This window comes from Neoarius graeffei, chromosome 4 (genome assembly GCF_027579695.1).
Source record: "Neoarius graeffei isolate fNeoGra1 chromosome 4, fNeoGra1.pri, whole genome shotgun sequence".
In the NCBI taxonomy this organism is placed as follows: Eukaryota; Metazoa; Chordata; class Actinopteri; order Siluriformes; family Ariidae; genus Neoarius; species Neoarius graeffei.
Window position 1 is genome coordinate 74,430,979 of NC_083572.1, and position 26,552 is coordinate 74,457,530.

At 42.5% G+C, this 26,552-nt stretch overlaps 1 protein-coding gene across 13 annotated transcripts in view; it reads right to left on the minus strand.

Annotated features, from left to right (window-relative positions):
* szt2 (SZT2 subunit of KICSTOR complex) overlaps positions 1-26,552 on the minus strand; it is a 290,455-nt gene that overhangs the window by 149,334 nt on the left and 114,569 nt on the right. For all 13 annotated transcript variants that reach the window (XM_060919698.1, XM_060919695.1, XM_060919703.1 and 10 more), the window contains 6 exons: positions 23,445-23,568; positions 21,075-21,195; positions 15,283-15,435; positions 8,807-8,909; positions 8,524-8,638; positions 4,139-4,226 (listed from right to left, as the gene is read on the minus strand). In XM_060919698.1, coding sequence (XP_060775681.1) covers positions 4,139-4,226; positions 8,524-8,638; positions 8,807-8,909; positions 15,283-15,435; positions 21,075-21,195; positions 23,445-23,568 — 704 coding nt within the window. The remainder of the gene's footprint in view (positions 1-4,138; positions 4,227-8,523; positions 8,639-8,806; positions 8,910-15,282; positions 15,436-21,074; positions 21,196-23,444; positions 23,569-26,552) is intronic.

Consider the following 26,552-nt stretch of genomic DNA (forward strand, 5'->3'; position numbering starts at 1 on the left):
GTATTTTATGTGAATCGGCACAGACAAGTGTCAAGTCTTCGCGTAGCTTTATTCGGTTTGCATACTGCTTTTGAAGTTTTAAATAAATTATTTTTTAATATGATTTTGTTTTTGAAATCATCACCTGTGTATTTATTCTAAAACAATTCTCTGCCTCAGGCTCAGAGAATATCGGTGAACAATAACCTCGACTCCGTTTCGGTTTTTATTCACCCATTTTCACTACACCTTTGGCGAAGAATTGTTAAATACAAGAAGAAATTCATCCTCAGACACGTTGAGACTTTTTAAGGCAAGTGATTTAACCCCTTTAAAACTCCCAAAGCTAGGACTCATTTATTTGAAAGCACATTTTCAGGAACTGCTCTGAGTTACTCTGTAACAAGAGTGAGAGTAAAAGGAAAATCTATAGTTTGGAGGAAAGAATGCAAATCTGGACCCACAAGCAAGCCATTTGGACATCAAGGGCTTAAAATAACAAACGTAAAGAAGTAGTGAAAAAGAAGAGCAGGAGGAATATCTGAAAATTGGAACGGTATAGACCCTTTTCACGTGACGTCATGACAAACGCGGCCGCCATTTTGGACGTGTACTACCAGTAGTTTACCACAGCCAGCATTGAGGAACGGCAGCAAAGAAAGTGTTTATTTTCAGCAAGACTTCCATCATGCCACTATATTGTTGTGCACCTGGATGTAGTAACCATCAACAAACAAGGCAAGGGTTATCATTTTATCGGATCCCGACGGAGAAGATGGATAGCGGCCATTAACAGATTGGCAGCCCTCGGCATACCAGCGCTTGTGTAGTGACCACTTTGTTGGAGGTAAGACGAATAAAATTAGCCAGAAAAGGCATTACATTGCTGTTAACATTCTGTGGCGGCGAGTGTGTAACCAAATAGGCTAAAATAACCCATTGTAACCTCTTTGTTCTTCTGTAATAGCTATTAGCTAACGACATTAGCTAGCGTTGTGTTCCTTTGCTGTTGGTAGACTGTAGGACAGATCAGAGGCAGTGTCCTACAAACAGCGCTTAATTTGAGGGGGAGCAAGCCGGAGCGCGCTCCGGAACCTCGGGCGTTGGCTCCGGCAGCTATTTACACTGGATCCGGTGATCCGACACCTCTTTTGACTATGTAACAACAAAAAAAACAACAACAAATAATTAAATAAAAAAATGCAAGTTTATTTAGTGTTAATGTCTGATTTTGATATCTGTCTTGGTGATTTTCTCTCATGAAACGACATCCACAAAATATCTGCAGATGAACTTAATTTGCAGTGTTATTACAAAACATGCCCAGAAGCACCGCGCCCCGCCCCCTTTTTTTCCGCACCGGAGCCGCTCATCCTCTGCGCTCCGGGACCTCCCACTTTACAAATTAAGCACTGCCTACAAATAAGTGTTCAAAATAAGAGGAACATGTATTTGTCTCTTAAATCCAGGCCGTTCCCTGTAATCTGTAACAACGGTTGGAGAAAGTAATGGCAAATAGTGAGTGCACAAACCGTAGAAGGTAAACTGTACACAGCGCCAGGGCAGTGTGATGGTATGTCTACTTTTAGATCGTGTTAGCTCATCAATGAACACACTCGTCACTCGACGAGTTTCACGTCTTTACGACGGATACTTAAATGTGTGTTAGGTATTATTGTTGCAGTCTAAGCAGTCATTGTAGCAGCTAGACGAGCGAGAACCGAAAGGGTCTGTGCCATAAACCGTTATTTCTGTACGGCGTTGCTCACGTGTCGTTACTGTTATTTCTCCCTCTGCTCGCCCTGTAAATGCCCTACGTCGCTGGATAGCGAAGGTGTTTTCTGCATCTCGCTCCTTTTTCTTGTATGTTCTCCGTTTGTCGCCTTCCTCGCATTCAAACCAATTCGAGCCGAAGTCTGCTACATGTCCAAAATGGTGGTCGCGTTTACGAAGGTCATGTGACTGAAAAGGGTCTATAGACATGAAGGAACTGTTGGCCGTTTGTGTCAAGGATGTAATTCCAGCACTCAGAGAATCTCACAGAGACCAGATGCAGGAATGTGTGAAACAAATTCCACCAAATCCATTTAATCAGTCAGATCCGGTGTGATCTTGATTATGTGGATGGAAAATACTTCCTCATTTGAGTTTGTTGATGGTGTAGTGGCTGCTGCTTTATGTCTCAGGGCTCCCTCATGCTTGTGTGACCTTCTGGCTCTCCCCTTTTAGTTATGCTGTCACAGTTTTGCCGGAGTCCCTGCTTGCACTCAGCGCAATATGTATACTGTTCCTACTTATTCAGGTGACATTGGGCATACCTAACAACCTGCGTTTTCTCTCTCCACCCCGTCTGTCCTTCTGAGTTACATGTTAATCCTGGGATCGAGGTGCTGACCTCTTCTGCTCCTCGGACCTGCCTGATCCATCCTGGTGCCCTGTGTCTGGTTGGAGTCTCATCGCATCGCTCCTGTGGAGGACGGCCCCATATGGACAGTCGAAAGTCCCACTTGGAGGACGCTCTGGACTCTTACAGTAATGCTTTTATGGCTGAGGACTACGGTTGACTTGCTAACTTTAGGACTGCAGTTGTCATGAACAGTTTTGCACTCAAGTTTCCATCAGTGAAGAGTTTATAACATCAACGAAACTGACTTCATGTTAAAACTGTTAATGTTATAATCATGCTATCTGTTATCACCCAAATGAGGATGGGTTCCCTTTTGAGTCTGGCTCCTCTCGAGGTTCTCCCCTCATGTCGTCTGAGGGAGTTTTTCCTTGCCACCGTCGCCATAGGCTTGCTCATTGGGGATAGATAAGGGATAAAATTAGCTCATGCTTTAAGTCACTAAAATTCTGTAAAGCTGCTTTGCGACAATGGTTACTGTTAAAAGCGCTATACAAATAAACTTGACAATAGTTTTCGATTTTCTATTAGAAATAAAGGTATAGGCGGCACGGTGGTGTAGTGGTTAGCGCTGTCGCCTCACAGCAAGAAGGTCCGGGTTCGAGCCCCGTGGCCGGCGAGGGCCTTTCTGTGTGGAGTTTGCATGTTCTCCCCATGTCCGCGTGGGTTTCCTCCGGGTGCTCCGGTTTCCCCCACAGTCCAAAGACATGCAGGTTAGGTTAACTGGTGACTCTAAATTGACCGTAGGTGTGAATGTGAGTGTGAATGGTTGTCTGTGTGTCAGCCCTGTGATGACCTGGCGACTTGTCCAGGGTGTACCCCGCCTTTCGCCCGTAGTCAGCTGGGATAGGCTCCAGCTTGCCTGCGACCCTGTAGAACAGGATAAAGCGGCTACAGATAATGAGATGAGATGAGATAAAGGTATACCAATAATCCCCAAGGTTTTGATAGGTGAAAACACTAATAAGCATGTCACCTGCTGAGGCACGGTGGGGACCGAAACCCCTCCCATAACCCCTGCACCTCCTACAACAGTCCTAAATCCCACCTCTCAGTCCTACCGCCCCATCCCTCTTTTTAACTGCTGATATTGTTAGTCATCACTGTTATTTGTAATACAGTGATGGTCATCTTGCTATTACCATCATCACTGTTCTCACTATTATTTGTATATATTATAGCTATTTTTTTTTAACCACACTGTATTCCCAAAGCTTGGTCAATATCATGCTACATACAGTCGTCACACCAATCAAATCGTAACAGGATTATATTAAAGCGAGAGAATAAAACAGATGGGATAGATGAGCGATAGAGTGAGTAGACAAACAGAAAAGTGGTGACATCATGGCTTTCAGAGTTAAAAAGCCATTTAAAGAGCAACAGCGTTCCCTAGCAGGATGTGAGCGGTACTGCAGGCATTGAGTCTGCATCAAACTCGCAAGCATCATCAGTACATAAAGCAAAACATGAATACACTTCCTTCACATCTCTGCCACTGTCCCAATGTGTCGAACTTCATCAAATTTAAAGGTTTTTTTTTTTTTTTGGGAGGGGGATAAGTGAAAACTAAACCCATACTGAATAAAAACGAAACTCGTTTTCATAGAATTACTAACTCTCATCCGAACTCCTTTCTAGTAAGGTTTTAGCTTACTTGTATACTTAAACACTGGCTTATTTGTAAGAGAGTGTAAAGATGTGTGTTGCAGTGAAGATTACAGAACACAGTCACACACACACACAGTCTCTCACCTGCACGTTCCACGCCATGCACTAACAGCAGAATGTGTTTGTCCACCTGTCCAACTGGCCTTGAGCCCTCCAGAGATGACCGGGAGCCCTGGAAACAAGAAATATCTCTAACACACACAATGTACACACACAAATTCATCTCTCTCTCTTACGACCTTGTAGCCTAATTTTCAGTTTATGAAGTGCGAGTTCTTCACTGTAGCGTGCTCTGCAGTTCATTCCTCTTTAAGGAGGAGACTCTGACTCTGAGCAGCTCATCAAGCTCCTACACCGAAAGATGCGTTCCTGTTTTATACACAGCAGTGTAAATAAATCACCCAGCAGTGACTCTGTTTGCAACCAGAGCCATAATGAACTCTGCAGGTTGCAGTTTCCTGATACTTAGTGTGTGTGTGTGTGTGTGTATATATATATATATATATATATATATATATATAAAGGAAGTCTAAAAACACACCACACATGAAAGCATGTTCAGTGAAACGGGTAAACCAGGGATACATGGAATTGCTAACGTAAAAGACTGACAGAAATCATCCAATAATGCGTAATGCTGAATTTGTCTTTTTGTTTTTTTTAAACCCTGTAATACAGAAATTCCATCCATTCATTCATTATCTCTAGCCGCTTTATCCTGTTCTACAGGGTCGCAGGCAAGCTGGAGCCTATCCCAGCTGACTACGGGCGAAAGGCGGGGTACACCCTGGACAAGTCGCCAGGTCACCACAGGGCTGACACATAGACACAGACAACCATTCACACTCACATTCACACCTACGGTCAATTTAGAGTCACCAGTTAACCTAACCTGCATGTCTTTGGACTGTGGGGGAAACCGGAGCACCCGGAGGAAACCCACGCGGACACAGGGAGAACATGCAAACTCCGCACAGAAAGGCCCTCGCCGGCCACGGGGCTCGAACCCAGGACCTTCTTGCTGTGAGGCGACAGCGCTAACCACTACACCACCGTGCCACCCGTACAGAAATGTATTCTGTCAAATAAATAAAGATTTGAGATCATAATTAATTTGTCTGTAGCACAGCAGAACAACAATTTTATTATACACTGTTGCATAGTAGCACCTTCATGTGCCACATTTAGTGGTTGTGTGTTTTATCCTACTTTTGCAGACTCCGTTAACACAAATTACATTAATTAACGAACAAACTTCACAGTCAAATAGTTCCTATTACAGGATGTTTTAGACAGGGTTGGGTCACTGATTAAATCAGACAACATGCACTGGTAGTCTAGCTGCATCAAGTGTAGATTATCTATCTATCAATCAATCAATCAATCAATAAATAATCTGAGCATATTGCGATATTAAAAACCCTAAAAAAAAATACAAAGAGAGAGTATCTTGCACTTAGAATCAATAATTTGACAGAATTTGTGTCAGAGGGATAGGGGAATTAGTTGATCAGGCAAAAACAGGGAAATGCAGGTAAGCTCTTAATTTAAAAATACATCAACAAAATCTGAAACAAGATCTGGTTCCGGATGCACTTCATGAGAAAAGACGTGTAAAAAAGATGATGTAGTTGGAAACGTGTCCACTTTTTTTTTTCTTCTCCATTTTACTCAAATGGCTGATGACTTACAGTTGAGACAAGACACCATTGAGCAGCTTTTGGATTAATGGCTTTGATCAAGAGCCAAACAGTGGCAGCTTGAGATTTGAACTCATAACCTGCCAAATCAGCCCAGTGTCTTACCCACTGAACAACCACAACAATATGTATATGCCATTTTATCATCCAGTCACATCTCTGACCTCAAACATCAAGAACACTGTCGCCTCACAGCAAGAAAGTTCCGGGTTCGAACCGCATGGTCGATGGGGGCCTTTCTTAGAGATGAAAGTGGAGCAAAGAAAAAAAATCCTGAACTTTTAAAAGTCAAACTAAGATTGGGGGGGGGGGGGGGGGGGGGGGCACCTTTTCGTCCCCCGAAAAATTTTAATAACATAACACGCAAAACCCTGCATTCTCGTGCACGTTAGTACTTATCTTCACTAAAACAAGTGATAACTTTTAAGCCTTTTTCTTTCATGTACATTAATGATTAACATGTCAAAAACATCAAATTTAATTCCCCTAGTTAATGAGGAATTTTCAGGAGTGCATTTAGAAAACGCGGTGATTTTCCTGCTACACAGTTCATTACTTTGAAAAAAATCAGACAGTTGAAGGTAAACTCGGCAAAATCCCAAACCAGTACTGTTAAAAAAGTAAAGGTCTGTTAGAGCTTCTAAAGCTTTCAGGTTTCAATGTTGGGGACGTTGAGCCTCGTTTATCAATCTTTTAGTAGAGTTGTGCGTTTGCAGAAGCTAAAGTGAACTAAACATTTCCAATTCAGATTTATGCGAGTTGAAGCCAATTGTTTGCATTAGTTCGTATTGTCTGTAAATTTAAACACACCAATGAATACCACATTTCTCATGTAAATCAGGAGCGTAGCTAGGATTTTTCAGGGGTGTGTGTGTGTCACACACTGACTGGCAGCCTGAGTGCATTATGTAACAAAAAATAAATTACCATTGCTAAATTTAGGCAGCTTAGAAACCGGCTCTTCCATTATTGCTGTTTCTTCCACGTTTTCTTGATGCTGTGTTCTAGAAACGGCACTAAAACTTCGCTTCGAAGCCACAAAATGCAACTTTGATTGAAAAAAAATATATAATAAATTGCTGACCTCTCTTCACGTCGAAAGAAGGAGGAAAGTTTTGCTTGTTTTGACATGGCGAATTATTAACACAAGAGGAAATACTTGTAATTCGCAACTAAAAAGACTGCAGCTACACTGGCAGCTTGACCAGGCTTTCTAGTGCGATTGTGTTGCGCTTGTGCAGAACGGTGTCAGTCCCGCGCGCCTTAGCTCGTGCACCTGAAGCCTTAGCTCGTGCACCTCACCTGAAGCCTTAGCTCGTGCACCTCACCTGAAGCCTTAGCTCGTGCACCTGAAGCCTTAGCTCGTGCACCTGAAGCCTTAGCTCGTGCACCTGAAGCCTTAGCTCGTGCACCTGAAGCCTTAGCTCGTGCACCTGAAGCCTTAGCTCGTGCACCTGAAGCCTTAGCTCGTGCACCTCACCTGAAGCCTTAGCTCGTGCACCTCACCTGAAGCCTTAGCTCGTGCACCTCACCTGAAGCCTTAGCTCGTGCACCTCACCTGAAGCCTTAGCTCGTGCACCTCACCTGAAGCCTTAGCTCGTGCACCTCACCTGAAGCCTTAGCTCGTGCACCTGAAGCCTTAGCTCGTGCACCTGAAGCCTTAGCTCGTGCACCTGAAGCCTTAGCTCGTGCACCTGAAGCCTTAGCTCGTGCACCTCACCTGAAGCCTTAGCTCGTGCACCTGAAGGCGCGCCTTGGGCGCGCGCACCTAACGAGCTCCAGCATGCGCACCGTTAACAAAGAACACCTGTCTTTAAATCAATGAACTATGTTCGGGCTATTTAAGGACTGCGCCCAGGCAAGGACGATGCGAAGTATTACGCCACGTCTAGGAACGTGAAAAATCCGAAAAATAAATTTCTCCATTCGGGAAACCAGAGATTTTCAAGAGTTTTGTCAAATATCCAGATTTCGGGGTAAATCCGGAAGACTTTCATCTATATTTCTGTGTGGAATTTGCATGAAATGTGTCTGTGTGGGTTTCCTCCTACAGTTCAAAGACATGCAGGTGAGGTAAAATCCCCAGCCACTCAGATTGCACAAGCCAGTGCATACTTGGTGCCAGTCCCAAGCCTGGATAGATTGGGGAGGGTTGCGTCACGAAGGGCATCTGGCGTAAAACCTATGCCAAATCAAATATGCAGAACAGATCCACTGTGGCGACCCCTAACGGGAGCAGCCGAAAGAAGTAGTACAGAAAATCATCCCTTCACTCATTCTGGAGTGAGACTGAAAGTTTCACACTCTCAACACACCTGCTCGTGCCCATACTCAGCTCTGATCTTACTGAGCTTTCGACATTACGAGGCACTTGGAATTTTAATATTTCTAATTGCAATTTTTAAAATTCATATCGCATTAGCATATTATACTAGTCCAAATCTTCTAGATGTTGAGGTGGAGCTGCATCGTTGGGAGTGACTGGATTGAAATCCATTGGATTGGAATGCAATACTGGAGTACAAAATGCAACCAGATGGTCAGGAACAAACCTGCTTGATGACGCGCATGATTTATTTTACTTACAGAAGCAATATTAAGTCCAACTGCTTTGCAGAAACCTGGTTAAGACAGGGTTATAAAATTGCCTGCCAATATCCAAATGAAACAAATACATAAGGCGATCACTTATGCCTTCAACTTTCATTTGTGGCTTTAAAGAAATCCATCATATCATTGGAAAACCTGAGCAGCGTCTGTGAACGGTACCGTGAGATCTTCAGAACCCAGCGGCTCCTGACTGCGAGCCAAAGCCAAGGATCGAGAAACACTGAGATTCATATCCACATCGCTGTATGCTCCTGTCTGAGAGGTTTCTGAAAGTCTGACAAGAGAAGAGAGGAATCAAACCAGTTGAAAGAGAAAAAAATATTACAACACATTAAGGGTTTCAAAAAAAAGTTACATATCAGAAGGAGCAGGAGCCAGCATGAATAAGTGATGAGAAGGTAGAAGCCTGATTTAATGGAGGTCAACAGACCACCACGCTGACCTGAGGTAGAAGACAGATTTGGTGGTGCGTTCCTGATACACAAACATGTTCTTGCGGTTGACCACACAGAAGGCACTCAACACTGAACGCAGAGCCTGGATTGCTGATAGAGAACAAAGCAGGAAGAGTTTAAGAGCCTCAATCAGAATTTAACAATATTGCAAATTATTAAAAATAAAATGCCACAAACGATTGCTCTACATTTATTTAAAAAAAAAAAAACCTCAATACATAATCTGCACCGGGCGGCACGGTGGTGTAGTGGTTAGCGCTGTCGCCTCACAGCAAGAAGGTCCTGGGTTCGAGCCCCGGGGCCGGCGAGGGCCTTTCTGTGTGGAGTTTGCATGTTCTCCCCGTGTCCGCGTGGGTTTCCTCCGGGTGCTCCGGTTTCCCCCACAGTCCAAAGACATGCAGGTTAGGTTAACTGGTGACTCTAAATTGACTGAGAGTGTGAATGGTTGTCTGTGTCTATGTGTCAGCCCTGTGATGACCTGGCGACTTGTCCAGGGTGTACCCCGCCTTTCGCCCGTAGTCAGCTGGGATAGGCTCCAGCTTGCCCGCGACCCTGTAGAACAGGATAAAGCGGCTACAGATGATGAGATGAGATAATCTGCACCATGTTATTGCAATATACAATACAGCTATTTAGTCACTGCCTAAAAGCAGAGCTCCTGATGAGCGTATGAGCAAAACATTTGTAACGGCACAAAATTGACCTGAATAGAAGAATAATACTCTAGCGTACGAACCATCAAATTGCGTCGTGTCGTGTATTTCACATCAATAAATTGCTGCATTGTCTTGCGACAGTGATACCAATAATGAGATACACATCACATGTCATCCTCACAGTTTCCCCCCCCCAACACACACATACATACAATCTCATAGTTCATTAACACACTGAACTCAGGGACCGCACATCTCACTTTACCTCGCTCATTTGCACTACCTCACCTTAACAGCTGCTAGTTTATTTATACTGCTTATTTCATGTTTACCTGCTATACCTCAAGTGCCCTTGATTGTTTGGTTATTTGAACCAATTTATGTGTGTGTGTGTGTGTGTGTGTGTGTGTGTGTGTGTGTGTGTATATATATATATATATATATATATATATATATATATATATATATTAGTGCTGTCAAGCGATTAAAATATTTAATCGCGATTAATGTCGCGACTGTCATAGTTAACACGCGATTAATCGCAATTTAATCGCACATTTTTGTCACATGAAAAACCACTGTAATTCTCTTAATCAGCATAAAAAAGTGAATGGGCTTGCTCACCGTTCGAACTACGGGGGTACTCGGGGGATCCGAGATCCCCTGAAACAGACATGAGATCCCTTGAAAACATGATTTGGGAAATGTTGGGGGGGTCTCTAAAATATTGGCAAAATGATGTTTATTGACATAGCAATCGTGTGTAACAGGAAGCATTTGCATATCCGAAGTGAGCGCACGATGGAGATCCGCGCTCTGAGACAAGCGCAAGCACCCCCCCCCCAAGGGAAAATAAGGGACCCCCCCGAAAATATCGGCATAGTTCGAACACTGGTTGTACCAATGTTTTTTTTTTTTTTTTTATTGCAGAGCATAACACGTCTTGTCACAGCCACTGCAAAGTAGGGCTGGAGCCGCCGATGGGAAAACGAAACTTAAGCCGAGCACCGTGGCTCTTCGGGGGAGGGCAGAGGACTCTGGCTGTGCGGGGCGTGGCATCATGTCACAGAGCGTTAATCTCGCGATAAAAAAATTATCGCCGTTAAAATTGAGTCAAGTTAATGCGTTAATAACGCGACATTTTTGACAGCACTAATAAATATATATATATATATATATATATATATATATATATATATATATATATAAAAAAATGAGTGTTTAGTCTACGTCTAGTTCATATCTAGAGCATTTATACTGTTTACATTGTCTGAGTGTTTAGTCTGTGTGTAGTTATCTAGTGTTTACACTATTTATATTGTCCGAGTGTTTAGTCTATGTCTAGCTCCTATCTAGAGTGTTTATATTGTTTTTTTTTTCAATTATTCTATTTTTATTTATTGCATTGCCTGTTTGCACCGTGGGTCAGAGAGGACTGAAATTTCATCTGTGCTGTATGTCGAGCATGTACTGTATAGCATATTTGACAATAAAGTTGACTTGACTTGACAGTTACAAATACATATTTATTCCTTTCTTTGACACCGTGTGCCAGGCACCAGAAACAACACTATGACATTTATTATGGTGTGACTCTGCTGGGTGCCTGATGGACAGTAGTGAACCAGCGCTTTCACTTTACATCATTACTATATAGTTACGAACGAATATTACATTATCAGACATAAGAACTAACTCATATCGATCCACAGTAGTTTCAGATTATCTAACACTAAGAAAAGAGGTTCATAATTATTGTTTAACTATACAATAATGATATTTACACGAGACCAAAAAAAAAAAGTTTGGGTATGTCAGGTAAAAATTTTAGGTAATTCAGGTTTAAAAAAAAAAAATTATTAATTTAAAAAAAAAAAAAAAAAAAAGTGTACAATACAAAGATGCATTACCTGCTAGGGGGGGGGGACACACCAAAAAAAAAAAAACAGTAAGATAAAAACCTTCAGGAAAAAAGAAACACGAGTGCTCTGAGTGCATAATATCCCTTGCTGGCAACTCGGCCATAACTCTGGTAAAACGCGAGTGAATTGAACAAAATTGCAATATGCGTATTACCGACATATAACAAAGAATCCTGTCAAGTTTTGTGAAATTCCTCCGAAAATTGTGAGAGGAGTTGATTTCAGAAGGCGAGTACCCTTCCCGGGACGGATGGACATCGCCACGACATAATCCCTCTTCGGGCCTTTCAGCCAGCGGGGATTTTGAAAAAAAAAAAAAACTACTGGAAAACAAACTCCTCGTCCGAATGCAACACACGAGCTCCGAGGATCGGAGCTGCAATCTTCATGTCCAACAGTTGTGTGGTGACAACTGTCAACTGTCCAACAAGCTAGTGGACTAATAAAACTGTTGTGACTATTTTCCGTAAAATGTGTTAGTAAATAATCCCACGTTATTTTTTAAAAAGCAAATTAAAAATAAGCGCTGGATAAAAACCCATCTATCTTATGTAAATAAAGATACAAATTTCATTGTCCGGTGGTCGAGTGTTTCTGAGATATGTTGCCTTGCACTTATGATGAGGTTTCCTGTGGTGGTACACATCCGTATGTACAGACGTCGTACGGTCGCAAAAGCCATCAAAAATCAGATCGATGCATGACCGTATTCTCTTAAGTATGGAGCTCCGCTACAACATTGCCCTATCTTTGGTAGAGACCAATGTCTCACTTCTAACTCGATTTAGTATTCTATATTGTTTATTTATTTAAATATTACATTCTGGATAAGGTGGGTAGCTGTGGATTTTAACTGTTAACCAAGGAGCTTGGATCAATAGGCTTAACACATACTGTATGGAGACCAGTACCGGTTCACCCAATACGCACACTACACACGTTGCGTAGGGCCCCGCAAACTCACAGAGGCCCCGTGGGGGGGGGGGGGGGGGGGGGGGGGGGGGGGGGGGAGTGACGACGTGACCGTCCGTCGTGCTGCTCGCGCACGTCAGATTCCCAGTGCATGTGCATCAACCTAGCAAGATGAAGCGGAGTTATCCCTCGGGGAGTGAAAAAAGGAAAAAGAAACTGCATGAAAATGAACAGCGGGAACAGCAGTCAGGTAACTCTCCTCTCCGGGTGGGAGAGAGAGAGGGACGGGGCTCATCGGTGTTTGACCTACATAACAGGACGGTGAGCTCTGGGTGAACCCCGGACGGTCTCCGTGTGCGTCTTGCTGGCTTCTAGAATTTAAGTGTTATATCAATCGTTCTGAGTGTAGTTACAACTGCACTTATACAAAATGGAAAGTAATGGATAAATATTTACTAAGATTGAATTTTGTTTGCTTGGATAGCCCACAGGCAAATATAGATGCAGATATATTAGTGAATAAAACTCGTGAAATATGACAATGGTGCTAAATAGGCTAAATAATAATCTAAAATCGCCTACATTTTAAATAATAGCCTTATCTATATTTTCCAGGTGCGATGCTTAAGTTTCTAACAAGCAGCACAGAGTCCAGCCAGTCAGACCAACAGGTGGCGACATGAGTGCAATATGTTTAAAGGTCCCATGGCATGAAATTTTCACTTTCTGAGGTTTTTTAACGTTAAAATGAGTTCCTCTGACCTTCTTAAGTCACCCCAGTGCCTAGAAATTTCATAATGTGTAAACCAAACTATGCCCAACATTTGAGAATGGCGCGTCAAAACGGCGCGTTGATAAACTCTTCCCTTTACTACGTCAGCAAGGGAGATGATCCCCACGCCCCCCCTCTGGATTCCCACCCACTGTATGGATTGCCCCGCCCAGTTGTAGTGAGGAGACCATAGAGGACACAACAACATGGCATCACCTAAGCGAGCGAAACATGGAAATTGCGCTGTACATGGATGTGACAACACAGAAAAGAGTCTGTTTTTACTGCCGACGGGAGAGCCCCTGAAGACGCAGTGGCTTAATTTTATTTACTTCAATAATACGCCGTCGAGTCTACCTAAGACGGTGTATGTTTGTCGGAAGCATTTTCCTGATGAATGTTTCCACAACTTGGGACAGTACAGGGCAGGTTTTGCACATCAACTGTCACTGAAGCCTGGGTCCGTACCAAACATCTCTGCCGCATCAGCCACAAACAGCGAACAAGTAAGTGTATAACCGTTAAGTCGTTTTGCCGTGTTTTAAAATCGGTGCCACGTTAGCCTTGCAATGGCTACATTAGCTGTGCAGCTAACCGCTTCCTGCAGTTAGCCAGGCACTCTGCGCTACAAAACCAAAAAGCATGCAGCATGCTCTGTTATAATAGCCAATCAAAACAGTTTTTACAAAGACACCCACATTCTTTTTTTTAAGTCACTCGTTCATTTTATTTGTTTGTTTGTTCAGTAAAAACCCAAACATTTGTTGAATTTATTTTATTTCCTCACGTCACGCCTTAATGACATCAGCGAGCAGTATTTTTCCCTTCGCGGTTTGTTCCTTCTCTCTCGCCATAGTAAGACACCCACATCCGCTTGTTCTGACCCACTGGAGGTAGCGTCACAGTGCTGTTAGCCAATCAGAGGTAACACGTTTACATGTCATGAATATTAATGATAAGACCCGCCCCCACCCTCCACCCTTCCCCGCCTCCTGCTTCTCATTAGCAAAACGACGCACTGGGAAAAGGGCTGAAATGGGGCTTTCTCCCAGGAGGCTATATCTACGTGCCGAGGGTTCATTTCAAGAAAGGCTGCGGATATAACATCCGGAAACCTCCACGAGCCCGTTTAAAGCATCAACAAACCACCATGCCATGGGACCTTTAAAGGGGGGATGAGTGGAAGCACTGGGTGTCAGGTGCGACTGTTGAATATTTTGGGGTTCAGTTAAGAGGGCCCCTTAGCAGAATTTTGCCTAGGGCCCCATGGAGGTCTGAACCGGCTCTGATGGAGACTAATTTTATTGCCCCATATACTCTATTTCAAGTCAAAAACTTTTCCCATAGAAAACAACATTCAAACATTCTCTAACACACACCAACATTTACCGTCAAACACTAGCAAGTAAAATTCATCTCATCATCTCTAGCCGCTTTATCCTTCTACAGGGTCGCAGGCAAGCTGGAGCCTATCCCAGCTGACTACGGGCGAGAGGCGGGGTACACCCTGGACAAGTCGCCAGGTCATCACAGGGCTGACACATAGACACAGACAACCATTCACACTCTCAGTCAATTTAGAGTCACCAGTTAACCTAACCTGCATGTCTTTGGACTGTGGGGGAAACCGGAGCACCCGGAGGAAACCCACGCGGACACGGGGAGAACATGCAAACTCCACACAGAAAGGCCCTCGCCGGCCCCGGGGCTCGAACCCAGGACCTTCTTGCTGTGAGGCAACAGCGCTAACCACTACACCACCGTGCCGCCCAGCAAGTAAAATTAACCATCAAAAACATATATTCTCCAACACGCACTAAAATTTTCACCAACACGTGCCTTCAGATACCAATATTTAAAAAGTCAAACACTATGAGACACACACATTCACCACTAAGCACAAACATTCACCAACAAACATTATGAAACACCAACATTCACCATTCTAGAATCTTCCCTACAATCTCACACACACTGATCCAGTACTTGCTGGCGAATGCTGGGCCAGTCTGGATGATTTGATTCAGTTTGATTTAAAATAAATGAAGGAGAAAATTAAAAAAAACACCACAAAAAGTAATAATAATGTGAGGTTGAGACAGTCAATCCCTATAGGGTTTATATGGCACATGATCAGTGTGTGTGTGTGTGTGTGTGTGTGTGTGTGTGTGTGTGTGTGTGTGTGTGTGCGCGCCAGTCACCTCGTGCCACTCCCATGTTGGGCCCCATCTTTAGTCGCGGGTGGATTTGGATGATGGTGCTCCAAACTACATCGCACGCAAAGTGACCCGGCATGAAGTGCATAGTGGCAGCCAAGTAATCTCTCGGCTGGTAGCTTTCATCCGCGTTATAGTCTGTAACAGATGGAGGGAGAGAGGTAGGGGGGAAAAGGAAGACAGAAAAAAAAGAAAGGACAGTGAAACGGGGAGAAGCAGAGGAAGAAGGATAATGAAACAGAATGAAAATGAGAGACAGAGAGAGAGAGAGAGAGAGAGAGACTGCTGTAGTGTCTTCAGTATAATAAGGCTATAATAGTGTGTCACTATCAGTACTCGTGCCTGACGCTGCCTTGGAGAGCCACTGAAGTTTCACAGCACAATTACTCTCTGGATTCAATTCATTTGCACACACTGGGGCGGAACGATCTGCGCGGTTAGGAAATGAGAGTGCTAATTCAGACCTAACAGCAGCCACAAAAACACAACAAGGGAGGAAAAAGGGGCTTCTTTTGCACAAAACCATGAAATGTGCACCATGAAACATCTGTGTGTGTGTGTGTTTGTAACTCTACCTACCAGATAGTTGGAGCGTTTGACAGTAAGGCCACTATCAATAGCGATGACGGGCCATTTTTTAAAGTAGCTGTCATAGTGTTGTGTAATGTCTCATCTCATTATCTCTAGCCGCTTTATCCTGTTCTACAGGGTCGCAGGCGAGCTGGAGCCTATCCCAGCTGACTACGGGCGAAAGGCGGGGTACACCCTGGACAAGTCGCCAGGTCATCACAGGGCTGACACATAGACACAGACAACCATTCACACTCACATTCACACCTACGGTCAATTTAGAGCCACCAGTTAACCTAACCTGCATGTCTTTGGACTGTGGGGGAAACCGGAGCACCCGGAGGAAACCCACGCGGACACGGGGAGAACATGCAAACTCCGCACAGAAAGGCCGTCGCCGGCCACGGGGCTCGAACCCGGACCTTCTTGCTGTGAGGCGACAGCGCTAACCACTACACCGCGTAGGTTATTTATTACCTGATAAATTTTGAGATCCCCAGAATATGCAGGGTGAGTTTGACCCTCGATTGTTGAATGAGCCAGGGAGACCTGTTCTACTCTGAAATGCCTTGCGATGCAAAATAAGGAATGGTGACCAACAGAAGAGTGAGAAATGTAAAATACTAGGAGTAACAAAGAAAATAATTCCTGCGCTGCATTATGACCCTGAAGCGGAATGGCTTATGATCTATTAACAAAATATTAGGAAAATCATTGACTTTTAGGAACAGGGATCCCAGCAGTAATTGAAAAAAAATAGAGGAATGTAAGAAACTATCACCGGGCGGCACGGTGGTGTAGGCTAGTGGTTTGCGCTGTCGCCTCACAGCAAGAAGGTCCGGGTTCGAGCCCCGGGGCCGGCGAGGGCCTTTCTGTGTGGAGTTTTCATGTTCTCCCCGTGTCCGCGTGGGTTTCCTCCGGGTGCTCCGGTTTCCCCCACAGTCCAAAGACATGCAGGTTAGGTTAACTGGTGACTCTAAATTGACCGTAGGTGTGAATGTGAGTGTGAATGGTTGTCTGTGTCTATGTGTCAGCCCTGTGATGACCTGACGACTTGTCCAGGGTGTACCCCGCCTTTCGCCCGTAGTCAGCTGGGATAGGCTCCAGCTTGCCTGCGACCCTGTAGAACAGGATAAAGCGGCTAGAGATAATGAGATGAGATGAGAGACTATCAGCAGGGGTCAAGGGGGCTGCCTGAAGCTGTTGAGATTTTAACATTTAAAGACGCTATAGAACACATTTTTTACATAGATTTAACATAGAAAAGCAACAGAATTTAACCATAATGTGTATCTATTTGATGCCATATTTTGTAATCAATGACATAAGTGGCAAAAAAAAATTTATAAAAATTAGACGAAAATGTAGCTTTGAAGAATATACTTGCCTAAATATTCCACTGATTTTGTTATAACAATAGTATCCATAGTTCATCTCATTTGTTTATTTTTTTTGTTTCAAGTTAATGTCAAAACTAGTCTCATATAAGCCACATTTTTCAAAAATCATGAATATGAGCAGAAATCAATGATTCAGTAATATTAGATATATACATATGTACAGCAAATACTGGAGATATTTGATTTAAACCTCTCTTTCTGAAAGGTTTCACTGCAAAGGAATTTAATGCTCTTTTCTGGGGTGCATTCTGCCTTTCCTCCAGTTTTCTCTGCTTTTGTTTCTCTGATCTTTCCTTCTGCTTTTCTGATGTTCCTGCAGTGCTCTGAATTAAGTTCAACGCATTAGAAACAAAAGCACGAACGGAGTTAAAACATGTTTTCTAGCAAATGGGCGCAGCCATGTTGTTTTCTTGTTCTATCGCGTACAGTCTCGCGGTCAGTGTTGCCAGATACTCCTGACGTTTTCCAGCCCAAAATATGTTCAAAACCCGCCAAAATGCACTTGAAACCCCCCAACTGGGCAGAGAACTGCACAATCTGGCAACACTGCTCGCGGTATTTACGTCAATTTAACTTCCGAGTGTTCCCGAATGTCAACGAGAACAAACGAAGCCGACGAAAACATCGCTAAACAAGCAAACCAAATCAGAACGTATTCTGCTGGTCATTTTACTTAAACATATTTTTAATGGAAAAACAAGAGATTTAAAAAAAAAAAAACCACTCTCGCTAGAAAATAGCGGAATTCCGCTAAATAGCGGACGTCTGGGATCCCTGTAGGAAGGACACAAAGTTTTCCTCGGTGAGCCGATCTTTCACGGGCACTAGACAGCAAAACGTTCAGCCAATTTTATTGGAAAATCAAGACATCATGAGATATACGAACACTAGGTGGGACTCATGAGTTTCAAGCTGACTGAACCAACGGTGAGCGAGCTGGAAACACGCGCACACACGACGAATTATCACTAAAAACCCCAAAGATGGCGGCACCCATGAGTTTGGTGTATTGCATTACACAACATTTTAAAAACGCTTACAGTAAAAGCTCATCACAACGCCGCACAAAATTAACAATATATTCGGTAAATGTAATTTATTTTTGAATCGACGCTAGTTTTATGTAAACACTTTTAAAATGTCTTGAAAGGCCAAACGGAAACATGCTGTTCTCCCATACAAACGTATGGGAGGTTCATCGACGCAGCGGCGTGCTGTTAAACCTACTATCAAGGATATTCGAGCTCCTGGGAAATCAAGTAGATTGTAAATAATTACACTATGTTATCGGCAGAGCAGTACAGCAGCAATGTTAAAGCATATACGCAGAGCCATGGCCTCACTTTCGTTTATAAATGCCTTGAGACCTCAAGAATGGCACAGGAATAGTTTTCAGCGTCAACAATAAATCCAAGATAGCAATTTTTACGATTAAAGTGATTTATATAGGTAGCGGTCTGAGTGAATGACCTTGACGTCCGTAACGTCACAGCAGGAAGTCTATCGGTCTCATCGCCATTTCCGCTAAAACACAGAGCTGACTGCAACTCCGATCCTCCATTCTGAGCTAATTTATCGCCGTGCCACGCAGATGTGTTTTTGGCCGGTGCAACAACAGGACAGAAGGTGGATTTACGCTGCATTCATGGCCCAAGAATGTTCAAACTGCAAAGATTTGGACGCGTTTTGTGAGAAGTTCACGGGCACATTGGGCACCTACAAAGTGGTCTCTCCTCTGCTCTGCACATTTTACTGAAGACTCGTACGAAACCTCTGATCTGTTAAGCCGCGTTGGCTATAAGCCCGTATTGAAAGAGGGTGCAGTATCAACAACTAAAGAAAAAGAAAACTACAAGAAAAGTATTTATTTTATTTATTTTTTTTTTGAAAAGGAAAGCGAGTTCAGTTGCACCAGTTCTCCCAGAGTGAGCCGAGGGTTGTTGCTAAAACCTGGGACGGAATGGGACAGGACATATCGCTCAGGCAGTGACCTCCCCGCAGTTGTTGCGAAAACCGGTGACATCCCGTTCCGTCCCAGGTTTTAGTAATTGCCTGAGCTGAGCAGTAATGGCGGAGTACTCTGTATGAAGAAAAGTGAATGAGTGGAGCAGCCGTCTGATTTCTAAACTGGATATCGCTGCCATCTCGCCCTTACGTGGAAGAAGAGAAGAGAATGAACAGAGAACTGAACGAACAACTCAAAGTCAGATTGTTTCAAAAACAATCAGCCTTCAAGAAGCGAGAACACAGACGGGTAAGCTCCGACTCTCATTTGGATTAAAAAAAACAAACAAAACAAAAAAATGTTTACCTGCATTTAGATTAATCCATGTAACTTGTATTGTGTTTAAGTTACCGGTATAAGATTATTTAATTTGCTTCAGAATGTGATTGCCTCAGTTCATCTGATTATTTAATTAGCCTTTTACGTTTTATCAGTGAAAATGCGTGCATGTACATGTATGTTGCATAAATTATAACACCTATCCTGTTTTAATGAGAGACAACCCACAATCAATGAAGTCAAATCAGTCTTAGTTGAGCAAGTCAGTAACGGTATTTCTTACTTTCACCATAAATTAATTTTTATGACTTTGGTCTATAGCTGTCAAAGGCCTCGGCCTTAAAACCGGTTCCTGCTGTGATGTCACGCACTCGGCTGGCTAGCTCAGCGGGGCAGCTCGAATGCCAACTTTGCGGTCGATTTTAACTCTCAAAAATATATATTTTTTTATTCCCATTTATGCAGCATACAAGAGTCAAGAATGGAGATACTATCCACTCAGAATTTTTTTAAAAAATAAAGGCTCTGCGTGTCTCCTTTAAGTGCTACACTGGATTTAACATATATACTTACACACAGACGGACAGACAGACGTATTTAACATGCATCATAAACAGTACGAGCGTTTTTACTGGCCCCAGTTTAGTAGCTACGAAAGAGACTGCTATCTTTCACATGATCTGAAAATTGGGTACTTCTTAATTTCATAAAACCAACAAAGGAACCTAAAAATAGCTGGTTTTAGTGATATTTCTAATCATTTGTTGCTGAGGATATGGAAGAATATCAGTTGTGCTGCTCCAGAGCCCTGCCTTAAGGACAGCTAATGGGCTCCACTGAATGTGTGTTTACCCCACTGAGCTCGATATAAAATGTGGAGAGCTCATAGCCTATTCCCCGCTGTTGAGACGAGTGGTGCCATCTGGCCGCCATATTACCACTCCCATTGCGTGTATTTGGCTTGTGTGTTAAACCGTGGTATCAGATCAAATTTGCCCCAAGTAAAGTCTCACCTGACTTCCTCTTCCCCCCCCTCATTACCTCCTCTTATTTTCTCAACTTTACCCACATTCCTTAAATATCTTTACAGCGCTCCCAATGTTATTGGGTTTTTCTTCCTTTTCCAGTTAGGTCTCTGATCATTTTTTTTGAATAGCTCTTTTTTACTACTAGAAATTATTTTTACGGAGATTTCAGTTTTTCCTCTTATACAGTGTACCTTTCTCTTTCATTCATATACATTCACAGGTGAAATGTCCATCCGCAACCTTTGACCTGATGATTTGTGCAGTTCACTGCTGCACATGCAGGCATTTTTCTTCTAATTTTTCTCACCAACTACATAAATAACTTGTCCAAATTTGTGTAGCTTCCAGTAGTCTAAATGACAGTTCCGCTCCGCGATGGGAGTGGGAAGATGGCGGCCAGCTGGCTTCACTCTGACCAGCCTATGAGCTCTCCAGATTTTACACAGAGCTCAGTGGTTTACCCCAACATAGTTACGCAACAATTATCGTCTTTACCATCTGAGGTGGCCATTCTCTGCCTGTACAGAGGCTCATTTTTCCAGATATCTTCCTCACTTTCAGCCACCAGGAGTGAGTTACACACGTGACTGTCATGCAGGTCTTGAAGCAGGAGACGCTGTTGAGACAAACATTATAATAAATTTAGTCATAATTGCATGTTTAATTAATATAGCTCATTGTAAAACCCAAGGTTGCTTGAAAGTTTGGGGGGGGGGGGGGGGGAACACAAATAATGATAAAACAATAATCAAACAGACTGGTTGAGAGTATCCAGCAAAATCTGCCCTGATGTAATTTCAGTGCTGTGGCTAACAACCGTCCTACTAAAGGCCTATGCTGGAATGGCCCACACACCTGCAGCACTGGTAACAGGCAGGCCTTAAAGTGCATATCCTGGACCAATTTCTTTTTTTTTATATGAAAGTATGTCCCTTTACACACTCATCCAGAAGGGTAATTTTGCACAAGGCCATCTGTCTACAGCAGAAAAAAATAAAATAACAAAACGCGTCTGGAAAAATCCCAAGGGAGTCTGGAGCCAGATTCGTGACGTCACGTGCGGAAGCGCCAGCAGGCTGCGCGAGCTTGCACGGTTTCAGTGCACAGCCTGTGTAGACCAAGTTTAGCAGCTCGCGATTTTACATTGAAATATAGAATTGTCACCTGAGCGCAATGTGGGAAATGATGAGTACTAATCCCATCAAGATTGGTGTTGCTACAGCCTCCTACGATACATCTGTTAACCATTTAAATAATTACGTGATAACGTTGAAGACATTTGCAGAAAACCACCAGGTTGTTTTCTCATAAACAAACCAGCGCTGACGTAGGATTCAGAGGGAGGCGTCCCGCACGCGACGTCACGAAAATCAATGTTTGCCGGGAAATCCAGATGCCAAGTTTTTTCAGAGGCGGACCAATTCACCTCAAATGGCTTGATTTCAACTGAATTTTTCTGGTATTGCGCAAGGTAAAAAAACATTGCACAAAATGCAAAGTGTGACAGATATTTGACCAAAGTTTAATATAAAATAGGAGAATTACATTGATCTTGCTCCTGAATTTACCTGTGATACGCACTTTAAGTCATACATCACCCATGCACATTCAAGGCCAGGGAGAAATCACTCAAGATTGAGTCCTGAGCTCCATCAGGTCTGCTGGTTAAACAACCAGCAGACAAATTTGACGGTACAACAAAAATATTAAAACAAGAAGGCAGAGTCATCTATATCTCCCGCCCTATATACCAACTATGTACCAAGTTTCAAGATATTATTTGTCACATTTTTCAAGTTCTGCTGCAGGAAACCAACCCTACCTCTTTACACGGACCTCAGCAGCCCATGGCATAAACCCACCGGACCTTTGGTCCAGGTGAGCTAAAAATTAAAATTTCTCACACTTCTTAGTATCAAAAGGCACATATACATTACTTAATCAACACATATACCAACTTTCAAGACCATAACACTCAATTTTCAAGTTCTGCTCCGAAAACAAAACCTACCCCAAAGACTAACCTGAGAGATTAAGTCTGAAATTGTTTCCATGGAAACATGAAAAATTTAAATTTCTCAGTATGAAAAGGCACATCTACATCACCTTGTTAGCATGTATACCAAGTTTCAAATCCATATCATGAATAGTTTTGGATATATGCTCCGGAAACGAACATTGCTCTTAGAAACTATAAGTCAAAATCTATTTATGTAAAAATTTGAAAAATACTTTAAAAAAAAAAATCCAAAATAGCAAAAGGCACCAGTTCACATGTTGCTTGATACATGTATACAAAGGTTCATGAAGATATCTTCAGTAGCTTTAAAGATATGACCCGGAAATGAAAACATGACCGGACAGCCAGCCAGACGGAAGATAACAATAAAATATAAGAGAGATGCAAAAACAAACATTAAAGACAAAAAAAAAAAAAGGGGGGGGAGGAGAGAAAGACATGCATCGTGTACTCTTAAACAGAAAGACTTTTTTCCTTTAAGCACTGGCGTTCATCTATCACCATTCCCATTTACCATGGGGGGAAGGGGGAACCACCATTATCTCAACATTTACCATCAAACTCGCATCGTTATTCCGCATCAACACACAAATAATGCACCAATATACAGTACATTAGAATTTACCATCAACAAACACCAACACCACACCAATAATACATTAAACCCTAAAAACGCCAACACCCATAAACTTTCACCAACACACACCATCACTATCTGTGACATTAATGTTGTCAAGGACAATATTGTGATGCCTATTAACAAATGATACACTGTACAAACATACTATGGTCCATCGCTCCTAAATGGAAGCTCAATTTGCACCAAAGTACAAATGCATTTATACCTGGTTGACTTTTCGGCAGATTTTCCCAATCTCTTCCACGATGAGCTGATGAAGACGCAGGTACTCTGGGATTTCCTCCTCTTCATCTTCCCCAGACTGTCTCTCTTTTCCAGCATTAACACTCCTGATGACACACAAAAGCAAAATACAAATGTCCAAAACAGTGGAGGAAAAACTTTCACGTCACTCTGTAGACTTGCATTAAGCACAGAGGCAATACACACACATCATCATCATCGCTTCCCACTTGGCACACGATCAGCCTTGGGGTGCAGCTGCCTGGAGGAAGGTGGAAATCTAATATCCAGCAGCTGCCTGAAGTCTCTCTTGTCCATCATACTCCTGATAGCCTGCCTTTTCGAAACTCCGAGTAGTCTTTCTACTCCACTCCATGATCTCCGTACGTCACACAATACAATCTTTTGTATGGCATCATTAGGCATCCTGCATACGTGTGCTATGTATTTAAGCCACTGCGCATGACAGAAATCTTCAAGTGGCCCAGATTGGGTTATTTCATATAATTTCTCATTTGACACTTTAAATGCCCAATCTATATCGCCTTCTACTAGTGTGTGGCAGGGTCGACACACACACCATCTCAAATCACAATGGATTAATATTATTGGGTTCTTGGTAATGAAGACCGTCATCACTAATGACTACTGGTGTTTTAGTCTAGACATTACATAATGTAGGAACGTTGTGTTTTGGGTTTTTTTGGGCAAATTACTAACTCTAATAATAAGCAAATGTCACTTCCACTCTACAAGATACTTTGAAACTTGAAACGATGTGTGTAAGAGCCACAAGTAGGCCTTAAGCTGAAGTACTGGGCTCTTCAGCTGGCACACATTAGAGAGCGTATCAGACCCAATGAGTATAATGCTGGTGGCTACACTCACCCTGCACTCATATGGAATCAATTTTGTGCCAAAATGTTCATACAATACTTTTGAAATATCAAACAAAAACGACAAATCAAAATACACAAAAAAAAAGTCAATTTTTTTAGACTGGCAAACAAATTATTCGTGTAATCGTGCAAAATATCAGTCTATTACTCTTCAGAAACCTTTTATTTTTGTTCCGCGTCTTTCTCAGTTTTTTTTGACGTAAATTTATTTTGGTTGCGATTCCAGCTTTCTCGTTTGCGCTCCCTGACATTTTGCTTGCAGTTTTGGCACAAATTTCACGTGTGGGCGGGCTGTCCAGGAATGCATTCTCATTGGCTAACTTGTGTTTGACTGACAGCTACGCTCAGCCATTCCCTACTTGGATTCTGGCAGACTGTTTGACGAGTGACCGATCCATTGACGGTAAACAAGGATCGAATGGACTTCAGTGGTGACTATGATATTGAATTAATTCAACAAAGTGTAAGTGCGGGACAAATGTGTTGTATGTGTTGCAGTAGGACACATTATGCAGGTGTGTTTAACGTTAGCAAGACAGCTATTATATTGGGTAGTGGAGCCAAGTCTAACATTTGACTTGCCACGAAACACCTTCATAATGTGCACTACTGCAACACATACAACACATTTGTCCCGCACTTACACTTGGTTGAATTAATTCAATATCATAGTCGCCACTGAAGTCCACTCGATCCTTGTTTACCGTCAATGGATCGGTCACTCGTCAAACAGTCCGCCAGAATCCGAGTAGGAAATGGCTGAGTGCAGCTGTCAGTCAAACACAAGTTAGCCAATGGGAATGCATTCCTGGACAGCCCGCCCACACGTGAAGCTTGTGCCAAAACTGCAAGCAAAAAAGTCAGGGAGCGCAAACGAGAAAGCTGGAATCGCAACCAAAATAAATTACGTCAAACAAAACTGAGAAAGACGCGGAACAAAAATAAAAGGTTTCTGAAGAGTAATAGACTGATATTTTGCACGATTACACGAATAATTTGTTTGCCAGTCTAAAAAAATTTACTTTTTTTTTTTTTGTATTTTGATTTGTCGTTTTTGTTTGATATTTCAAAAGTATTGCATGAACATTTTGGCACAAAATTGATTCCATACACTCACACCAGCAGCAACACGTAACAAAGTGACCAGAATTCATTAACTCATTAATTCCCTCAAGTCTCTGGGCTACAGTGACAACATGGAGGGAAAAGAAAAAAACTGAGCAAAGTTCAACTTTATCCAAATCAGCAGCTACAGAGTTGAGCGACAGCCAATCAGACGGCAGATGTGTTCCACTTCTATTCATTCGCTGTGAAATGTATTCCTAAACTTACAGCACCTGTACTAGCATTTTAGCTCCCAGAGAATTCACCATGCTTGTGGCAGATCTGGAGAATACTGTACAGCCCACAGGGATCACCAGTGGCCTCGTCTCCCCGCAAGGACAGCGGCGATTACGAGTGCTACTTTGCAGTCCATGGTGAAATGATAGTATTTGAAGCAAGATCACAGTATTTACAGAAAAATAAATTCCCTCCAAAACATATTTTTCAGCTGGAATGCACCTGATTTGTGGGTTAATGCATATATTCAAGTTATTCCACGAAATCGAGTCGTACGGTACATAAGCTGATAGCCGATGAGGCACGTAGCGCTGAGTAGGCTATAAGCCATGTACGACGAGATTGAGTGGAATAATTGTTTTATTCTATGCACATTCACTGGATTTTGAGAAACGGAGCATTTTTAATTTTTGCAAATTTGAGAAGGAAAAACTTTGTACAACATGGCTGACAAAATCATTTCCACTTAGAATGTAAACAAACCGGTGAAATGATAGTAGCAATTTGTGAAAAATGCAATAATACATTCTTACAATCAAATACTTTTATTCTATATTTGTTTTTGAGTAGAGTTTTTATTTTGTCCTCGGTTGGTTCAGCAACACGTCCTGCCATTTTGTTTTTCCTCTACTCACGGTATATATGAGCTGATATCCTAGTCGTAGAGTAGCCAATCCGAGCACGCGATTGCTCATATCCAGTGAATGTGGACAAAATAATAGGTGATATATTAATAGGCCTGCGTTCAAGAAAATACAAGCATGCAACTCCACTATAAATACAGCAAAGAACATAAATAGGATATTTAAAAAATAATAATAATTTAAAAAAATTTTAAAAAGTAAAAAAAA